At 38.1% G+C, this 9,414-nt stretch overlaps 1 protein-coding gene across 1 annotated transcript; it reads right to left on the bottom strand.

Moving 5' to 3' along the window:
• On the bottom strand, window positions 1–9,414 carry LOC123980219 (zinc finger protein 239-like). Its single transcript, XM_046064500.1, has 2 exons — window positions 9,217–9,414; window positions 1–1,593 (listed from the first exon to the last, which is right to left on the bottom strand). The coding sequence occupies exons 1-2, from the start codon at window positions 9,283–9,285 to the stop codon at window positions 850–852; spliced, it is 813 nt and encodes a 270-aa protein (XP_045920456.1). The 5' UTR covers window positions 9,286–9,414; the 3' UTR covers window positions 1–849.

Genomic DNA, 9,414 nt, shown 5'->3' with positions numbered 1-9,414 from the left:
TTGACAGTTTTCACAGCCTTTTTGCTGTTGGATTTATAAATTCAATTGATATTATGTACAAACGCATGGAAGAAAAGGCACAAAATATTTTACATTCCCAGGAGCATGTGAATGCACAGTGAGCGTTGGTTGAAATTTGCAACCTTCACCACTAGATTGCATTAAAACTTACACACTAAAACAAGTGAGTTTCAACACAATGTATCAGACAAAAATATGCATTACATCTAATTTAAAATTATCTTTTAAACTGACATTAATAAGAAATAAAAAGTCTTACTTCACTTTAAACCTGTTGCAGTGTTTCACCTGTGCCTGATGTAATCCACACCTGAAAACACTGAAACATGAATATTTATATATTTATATTAGATTTGTTAGAGAACAAGGGGTCTTACCAAAATGTTGTGAAAGAAGTTTTAGTGAAGGTCTTTCAATAGATCAAGTTATCTACTTGGTTTTATTTACCAAAACATAAAAACAAAAAGAAATTCTACATCCAGAAATTGAGTACAGAGATAGAAAATAAACAATGAAAATTCAAGTAAAGTCTAAGAATCTAAAAGCCAAGAGGGGAAAAAAAGGGAACAAACTTAACCCTGACCCTCCCTCTCAGAATTACTCCTGCTTTTATACAACAGAGCTGACGAGGTTTGACCAAGTCTACCAGAAATTTACTACTAGAAAATAACTTGGTTAAACACAGCATACATGCATCATCTTCATAATTTTCTAACAAAGAAACATTTGTTTCTCAGTTCGACAGATGTTATTTTCAACTGAACAGTTTAGTAAACACCTTGCTGGATTTTTAGGCAACCATAACTGCATGAACGTTGTCCACATTGGTCAGGGCAGTGGGGTTTCCATGTAGCGGTGTTCAAATGGACTTGTGATGGAGGCTTTCTGACATTGCTCTTCTAAGGTTTTGTTCCATTTGTGCATGCGCCGGTGTTTATGCAAGTCATTTCCAGAAGTGAAAGCTTTCTCACACTGGTCACAGCTGTATATTCTCTCTCCAGTGTGAATTTGTCTGTGTTGGTTTAGGCTACTTTGACTGCTGAACGTTTTCTCACAATGGTCACAGCTGTACGGTTTCTTTCCAGAGTGAATGAATTGGTGGAGTTTAAGGGAAGTACTCGCAGCAAAACCTCTCCCACACTGATCACACCAAAACGGCTTCTCTCCAGTGTGAACACGTATGTGACTTTTTAGACCACCTAGAGTGGTGAAAGCTTTCTCACACCTGTCACAGCCGTACGGTCTCTCTCCCGTGTGAATACGTTTGTGCAGTTTTAGGCAAGGGGATGTAATGAAAGCTTTCCCACATTCGTCACAGCTGAACGGTTTCTCTCCGGTGTGAATGCGCTTGTGGACTTTCAGAGAACCTGATGTGCTGAAAGCCTTCTCACACTGGTCACAGCCATACGGTTTCTCTCCAGTGTGAACACGTTGGTGGATTATTAGGTTAGCTGATGCACTGAAAGTTGCCCCACATTCTTCACAGCTGTACGGTTTCTGTACAGTGTTTGAAGATCTTGATTTTGTCAGTGGTTTGTCTTGACGTTTGGGTCCATCTTTTCCTTTCCGTTTCTATAGAAACAGACATACAGAGAGAGAAAGACAGTAAGTGAGATGTCATGGTGGAGCGGGCTACCTAGAACCATGAATGACATTAAGAGCATGTCTGTGGAACATAACCCACAATGTTCAAGTTTGATTAATGCATTACCACCTCTGACAACCACCTGCAGGGGTTTGTCCACAGAGGGGGGTCCTGGGGTGGGACAGACCTATTTAGGAATCTGAATGACAGATGCCCCTGTTGTCAGTATAACACATTTTATTTATATTTTTATATACTTCAAAATAGAAATAAAACCATGCAATGCAGAGAGTAGGTGGTTAAATGATGATAAATAACAAGTTTGACAGTGGTTTTGGAAGATCAGTGTGCTTGAGAAGATGTGGACCATGTTTTGTGTCCTGTTCATAATATTCTGTAGTGAATGAGTTTAGTGATAGAACCGCAAATGTTCATTGTGAAGACTGACAGACCTCAGCTTTCCATTGTTAATAATAGTTGGAACTTATGCTCTAAAATGTGCACTGAAATTTGCCAGCTGATCAAACCTGTGCTCCAGGGACCAGATTCATATAACATCTTGTTGGAACCAGTACGTATATAAGTTATCTCATATTTACTCTCGCCAATGCAATCTGAAACAATATGGATATATAGTGTGTGTGTGTGTGTGTGTGTGTGTGTGTGTGTGTGTGTGTGTACACACACACACACACACACACACACACACACACACACACACACACACACACACACACACACTCTATATCTTTCTCTATCTCTCTATCTCAAGACGTGTACTAATGCAAGTCTGTCTGCAGAAATGTGCTGACAGGAAGTCTACAGCGGATGGTGTGACTGAAGGAAATGACACACGGAGCGGACGACGACAACAACAACATAATAACAGGAACCGATTCCTGGCCCTGAGAGGCGACTGAGCTTAATGTACATAGTTCCTGGAACAGTACTGTACAATAATATGACACTGATCACGTTTCATGTTGCTGCTGCACCCCCTTTCCCTTTAGAGCAGCAACATGCATGTAACTAGGGAACCCTGAATATAATAAAAAGAGAGGAAGAGATAACTCAGAGCGGTTGGAGTTTGTAACTGAGAACATCTCTGTCCGTTCTCCTCGCGAGTAAAAAGCCATTAACTCTCTTGTCTTTCTTCCTTGTCTGATATTATAGGTGTCTGAACCTGACACATCTAAAGCTACATGTAGCTGCTTACTGGCTGAGTTAGATGGCGACCAGTAGAAAATCAGTCCAGTCTCTCCCACCTATAGGGCTGCAACGATTGGTCGATGTAATCGACAATATATAGATTATAAAAGTTTGTCGACGCTTCGTTGCAAAGATGCTGTTTACGGGAGAGATGGCAATCTTCTTTAATAATATTTCTGCTTGTTTATTTCTAACAGCAGCGCAGAGGACTGCTCGACTGTAAGACACGAAGAAGAAGCATTCATGCGGGAAGCGGAAAGCAGCGGAGAAAACGGCAAACAGCAGAACGGCTTTTGTTTTTACAAGCTTTGTACACTATTTCATCACTAAATACACTTTTGAGAGGTATTGAGACGAGAAATCAACTGTTGAGAACTTGAATATTGGCAGTTTTATGAAAGTTGAGGGAGAATCGAAAATGTGTAACATTCTCCACTTATAAATTACAAGCACTTTGGAAAAATAAACTACAGCAGTAGTATGAAAGGGGACTGTTGCTTTATTATTCTAAATACACATTGTTAGTGTACAGTTGTGGTTATAGTACTTGCTTTTATTTTATATAGTTCCAAAGCAAAGTTAAAACCTACTTGCCAGTGACTTACAGGAGATACTGGTGTTCACTGTGAATAGTAAACCTTGTTCACTTAATGGTAACGTTAGTGAGATAGGCTGTGTGTTGGAGATAAGAGAGAGTATACATGACCTTCCATCAAAATAATTTTGACAGTTACTTCCGACCTCCCATTTCCGGCCCCCACCCGGATGTCTATGTGTAGCTGATAAAGGCGAGTCCACATCCTTCCTTTGTGTGTTTTTTGACTGATAATTGGAGGAGGTTTTTTCATTGATTTAAAGATTTTATGAAGTAATAAAACATAAACTCGAATGAATTAACTAGTAGGTGTTATTGGCAATATATTTAGCAGTAAAACGGTGAGTTATAAGTCTCCGGGTCCTGCATAGGAGCAGTAGGCGGTTTCTCCATTGATTTTGAATCAAGGCAGTCTTTATTATTAAACAAGTAAAGAATAAATTGAAATAATTACAGTAAAGCGGTAAAATAGTATAACAGTGAGTTAAAATTAAAAAGTATTTTAAATTACCTTCAACAGCGTGCAGCAAAATAAGAGTGAGTTCAAGTGAGTAGAATTTATCAGAGGAGGAATATTTACCTGATTCTTAGAGTCAATCAGACTAGTTCATGAGAAAGCACAGCAGGGCATTCAAAATATGTGCAACCCTCACAAGAACTTAATATTACAATGTCCAACACTAAGACTGCAGTCAACACAACACAGACTGAAAATACTTGTAGGGAAATGAAGTTCGGGCTAAAGCTCTTAATGGAAAGACACGTCTGTTAAGGATAGTGCTGAAACTGGTGACGATCAGTACATCCAGTCTTTAAACACATCCTCTTTAGTAAGTAATATAACCTACTGCTGCATTTGTGGAAAACCAGTCAAAATGTACACTTCATTTAAAACGTTTTGTCTCTCCACATGGGAATCAAGAAAAGAAACGTTGGAATTAGCGTTTAACACATGATCAACTATATGGTGGGATACTAGCCTGTACATTCTGCAGGGATGGAGAGAGTCAGGCCATTGATTCATTGCATGTAGGCTAAGCAAAGCTACCGTATTTCTATTAAATTATCATGTTAAATATATTCTTAATAAATTTTTTTATTTTCCACCCCAATATATTAAAACCGCTCAGGAAGGCACATCTCTACAGGTCTGCCCCAATAGAAATGTTTAACTAGCAAGCCGCTTTTAAAGCTATTTTAATGCAAGTCAGTGTCAACATCACCAAACTTTAAATTTAAAATTAGTGTCTTCATTAGTATTTTGTTGGACAGTACAGCTGCTTGTCCCCATATAAACCTATGTCAGTTTGGTCTCTCTGACTCTTGCTCTCCTGCTTTGCATTGTTTTTGTCACTCAAGCATTTGCCCTTTTCACTTTAGACTGCTATTTGGTCAGATAAGCGCCCATTACATATAACTTCACTAACAATTGCCATCCCTTTCATGATGTCCCTTTCCAGATGACTTAATACACCTCCTAGCCAGTTGCTGTAGAAAACTCTGAAGCTAATGAAAATGTAATTCACATTGCTTTGAAGTTGTAGATTTATAATATCCTGTAACTTACGTAACACTTGTAGTAAAGAGATAAGATTTGTTCTTTTGCACTGTGTAACAAGAATAAGAGGGACAAACAGGAGAAGGGAAGGGCACGAACCCCATGGTAAATACACAATGCAAACACAAAAGTATTTTACTATCAGTTCAGGGTCATAGTGAGCCATAAACTCAGTTTTAGTGCCATAAACAACCAGCGGCCCATATTAATGTATTTATCACAATATGTAATTCTGTTCTTCACAGCAGGCGGCTTCTTTGTTGTTCTGCTGTCCATTGGCTGCAATAACCTCATGTTGTTCTGTCAAACTATTGCTGATTGTAATTCATTCCTTCCTGCATGTGCTTCACAAAACATTTTTTTTAATGTGAAACTAGAAGTTTTGATGTTGTAATTTGGGCTAGCTTATCACAACCAAAAACCGACTTCTCCCTAAAACTAGATTTTCACATGCTGTCATTCAGTCGTGTAGAAACATTGTGCGGATGAAATAAATGTTTTCACATCTCACAAAGTTTGACAAAAGGAGAGCAGCTCAGAAAACGAGGACTACTGTTGCATGTCATGTACTAACTCTTAGCAGCAAGGGTAAAATATGCCACATGTTAGCACAGCGAGTTGGGATATCAGACCAGTTTAGTACCAGGAGAGGAAAAGTTGGATCGGTTCATCCCTACTTTACATTGCTTTGAAGTTGTAGATTTACTACATAACAAATGTAATGAAAATTAAGAGTTAACCCTAGAGTTTGGGTTATCAATGACAATCTGTTTTCCTCTTTTGTAGTGTCTCTGAAAAATGAATAGAAGCAGCATGGTCTCAAAAAGAGGTCGCGGCAGTGATGAGACTTTTTACTAAAGCCTTATTGTCAAGGACAAAACTAGCCACTATGGTTGAATGCAAGGCAAGCAATGAAACCGTGTAAGACTGCTGAACATCCTGCTAGTCAAGACTTTGTCAGGAATCGGAGCATAACATAAAAATAAATAAATAAATAAATATTCCTATGATAAATATGGTTTCATACTTTTGTTGTTGAAGCTGCTGGTTCCTGTTGAGGTTTGGAACGTAATGATAAATATTATCATCACAGATCATGGTTGAGCCAAAATAAAGAGCTGATTTTTATTCTTTTACCTATATGAGATTTATTCTAACCTTCTGTTTTATTTTTATCAGGAGAGAATTACTATTACCTGTTATATCAAAAACCAATGGTTATTAAACTTAGCTGGACCCACCGTTTAATACAGCACTCATGAATTTGCTCTTTTGTCGCTAAACTAGTTTTCACGTTGGTACAACATAACATCATTTTAAATAAACATAACTAGCATTTGAACACTTCATCACCAAGGGAAGGATTCTGGATTTCATGTCCTCTGTAAAAGTCTTATTCACAGGGATACTGCGGGTTGCACACTAATTAGCAAAAGGTAGCTGTTTCTCAGTTAAAGGATCAAACTTTAGCTCTTGAAGTTTTCAGTTGCTGTAGTTGTAAACTATAATGTTGGGGTTTTTTTACTAAGGGAAAAGAGGAGGCCTGTTAGAGAGACTAGTGACTTAGATATGATCCAGACTTTACTTAAGAATGAGGGACATATTCTCTATATATTATAGAAAGACTAAATTGGAGCTAACCCTTTGTAGTTTTGGGTTTTTTGCTGCATACGAATTGTCCTTATTTTGTAAGTGTAACTACATATTAATTATTTAGTTTAGATTAAAATATTCTTTTAATAGAAATATCTCATTCCTTTTTATTCATCCATGCTGGACTGAGTGTTGCTCCATTAATGCAGTCAACAAATAAAATGCATTCCTATAAAATCTAGATTGAAGAAGCAACTACATTGCAAAATTGAATGAAATCCTGTGGTCGTAATAATATAATAACTGTTCAATGTCATTTTAGAATATTTGGGGACAGAATCAGGTTTAGTAAACGTTGATAATAAACCTGTTTTAGCAATTAATAAAATAAATGAAAAAAGGTCTTGCTGCTGAGCATTTTAGTCCTAATTTTATTTATTTTTTATTTTTTTATGACTCCCTGTCTTACGAGCAGCCATTCATTTTAATGCAGTGTCAAGATTGAAAATGGTTAAGACAACCACTAAACCTGAGACTTTAGATTTTTCTTGTAAGTATTATTAATTTTACCAATTTCTTCACATCATAAACTCTGGAGTTTGAATATCAGATTATCCTTATTAGAAAAAGTGAACTTCATTATCTTATTATCTGACCTCACTCGATTCATAAATTAGTTTAAAAAATTCATTTCCTGAAGATGTCCATATAGCCACGACAAAGTGTAGATGACGTGTGATTAAAAACCTGTGTACGATTTCAAATTACGAACAGCAAATACAAAATAAGATAAAGATGAAGGTTCCACAAAGGTCATAAAAATGACCAACCACCACAGACAAAGCTGAATTCCCCCAAGAGAAAGTTTAAATAACTGCACTAGTGTAATAAGACATTTCATATAATTGAAACCTGGATAAAGAACCTTTTGCTGCCAATACGTCCTTGATATTAGTGCACGCATCCAAGTTACTTCTGAATTACAGGTAAAACTGTAAATTCTCAATAAAGTGGCCCTGAAAAAATATACAGTTCCACCGCATAGAGGTCCCCTCTTTGGTAGGTAGATATCGTTCAAGGATCCAAGTGCCCTCTTGGCAATTTCTTGAAGAAAATGTTCTCCTTTGATTTTCACGGACTCCCATCATTATAGCCTCTTATCATTGGCTCACGGCTAACTCTGCCCACATCCTCTTGTTTGTCTGCGTGAGGGAGTCTGACGGTCGGCTAATAGCCTAGAGGGACAGGAGCCGGCTTTAGATAAAAATAATGTCCTCTCTGTCTGATAAAACCAGATTGCGTTTTTAAAAACCGGAGTCTGGGGTTATAGATAACTCTATTCCATAACTGGTCTACAAGATTACCTGAAGATGACAGTTAAAACATAGAAGTTGATGTGCCTGCTTGAGAAAAGGAGGGAGGGGTGGGTGGTTGGCTTGGGAGGGAGCGAGAGAGATTCCTCTGTTCAGCCTGCTACACATTATTATTATTATTATTATTATTATTATTATTATTAGCTACAGCAGAAAGACAGAGAAGAAGAGACACAGACTCTGAAAGGTTTAAAGTTTTAAGACTCACAAGTTTGAGAGGAGGTTTCACAAGAGGGAAAACGATGGTAAGTTTGTGACACAAAGTTTTAGCAAAGATTTTACAAAGTTTAATTTTGCTGCATGCTGTTGAAAATAAATTAAAATGCTGTTTATTTTTAACTCACTGTTATAATATTTTACTGCTTTACTGTAATTAATTCAATTTATTCTTTAGTTGTTTAATAATAAAGACTGACTTGATTCCAAATCAAAGTTAATTAATTCTAGTTTATATTTTATTGCTTCATAAAGTCTTTCAGTCAGTTCCACTCAGACATCCGTTGGGGTGGGAGCCGGAAACTGGGGCAGGAAATACCGGTCACATTTAATTTGATGGAATGTGTAGTACATAATCTCTCCTGGATTGGATTTAAGTTCCTTCGTGGCACTATTCATTAATCTGCACAATAAATCCTGTTAATCCTCCTCACGCTCCTGACTCTGTGTTCTCAGTCTGCACTTTGGGCGCAAATAAACTCATCCGCCTCACAATGTTAATTCAATACCGTCAGAAAATAGTCAGTGGAGATGGGAGATGTTAGGTGCTGTGGACAATTCATGTTCACGTCTCCAATTATTATTATAATCCTAGGGCTGAGCAATAAAACAACAATGATAATTATCACTATATAAAGGTTCCTCAGTAACAACATAAGTAACAATACACTTTATAGAGTATGATGAATTAAACGTCACGTTGCATGTCCTCGGATTCAAGTGTAATGTGATTTGTACGGCTCATAGATGGATGTTTTGTAAAGCAGGAAGTGCTGTGAGTCCGGTGTGCAACATTAATGTCCTGACAGGCACGTGTCTGTTTAAGATGGTAACAGATGTTTTACACTCGCGCTACAAAAACTTTCACCCTCTGCAGCACGAGAGTTATGGTGGATCCATAGAAAGAAAGAGACTCAGTTTGAAACGGAAATCAAACCACGTCAACACAAACCCTGGAGCGGGTTTTCAGCCTCTGATCTCTAACAACAGAATGAACGGATGATACACGGACCCTCGAGACTCTTCCTCGTGTCTTTAGTCTCGTGATGAAGTCATGAACACTGACCTGAACATCGGCGCTATCAGAGCACGAGGCTGCTGTTTGGCTCCTGTGGTCCGGGTTCTGGTTCTCCATCGTCCTGCAGGTCTGTGACTGGTGGACCGTGTTGTCCTGGACTGAGTCTGGATTCTGGTCTCGGAGCTCTTCAGGCTGAGATACAGGAGCGCTGCGGGATCCCGCGGAGTGTTCTCGCGATGTCACGGC

This window comes from Micropterus dolomieu, linkage group LG12 (genome assembly GCF_021292245.1).
Source record: "Micropterus dolomieu isolate WLL.071019.BEF.003 ecotype Adirondacks linkage group LG12, ASM2129224v1, whole genome shotgun sequence".
NCBI lineage: Eukaryota > Metazoa > Chordata > Actinopteri > Centrarchiformes > Centrarchidae > Micropterus > Micropterus dolomieu.
Note: the sequence above shows the minus strand (reverse complement) of the source record. Positions and strands in the feature narration are given on the sequence as shown.

What these genes read in the sequence shown, in the direction of transcription:
- LOC123980219 (XM_046064500.1), bottom strand. Translation starts at nt 9,285, where the DNA reads ATGGAGAACCAGAACCCGGACCACAGGAGCCAAACAGCAGCCTCGTGC. An exon ending in CTGATAGCGCCGATGTTCAG is followed by an intron (nt 1,594 to 9,216) that starts GTCAGTGTTCAT and finishes CTGTTTCTATAG; the next exon opens with AAACGGAAAGGAAAAGATGG.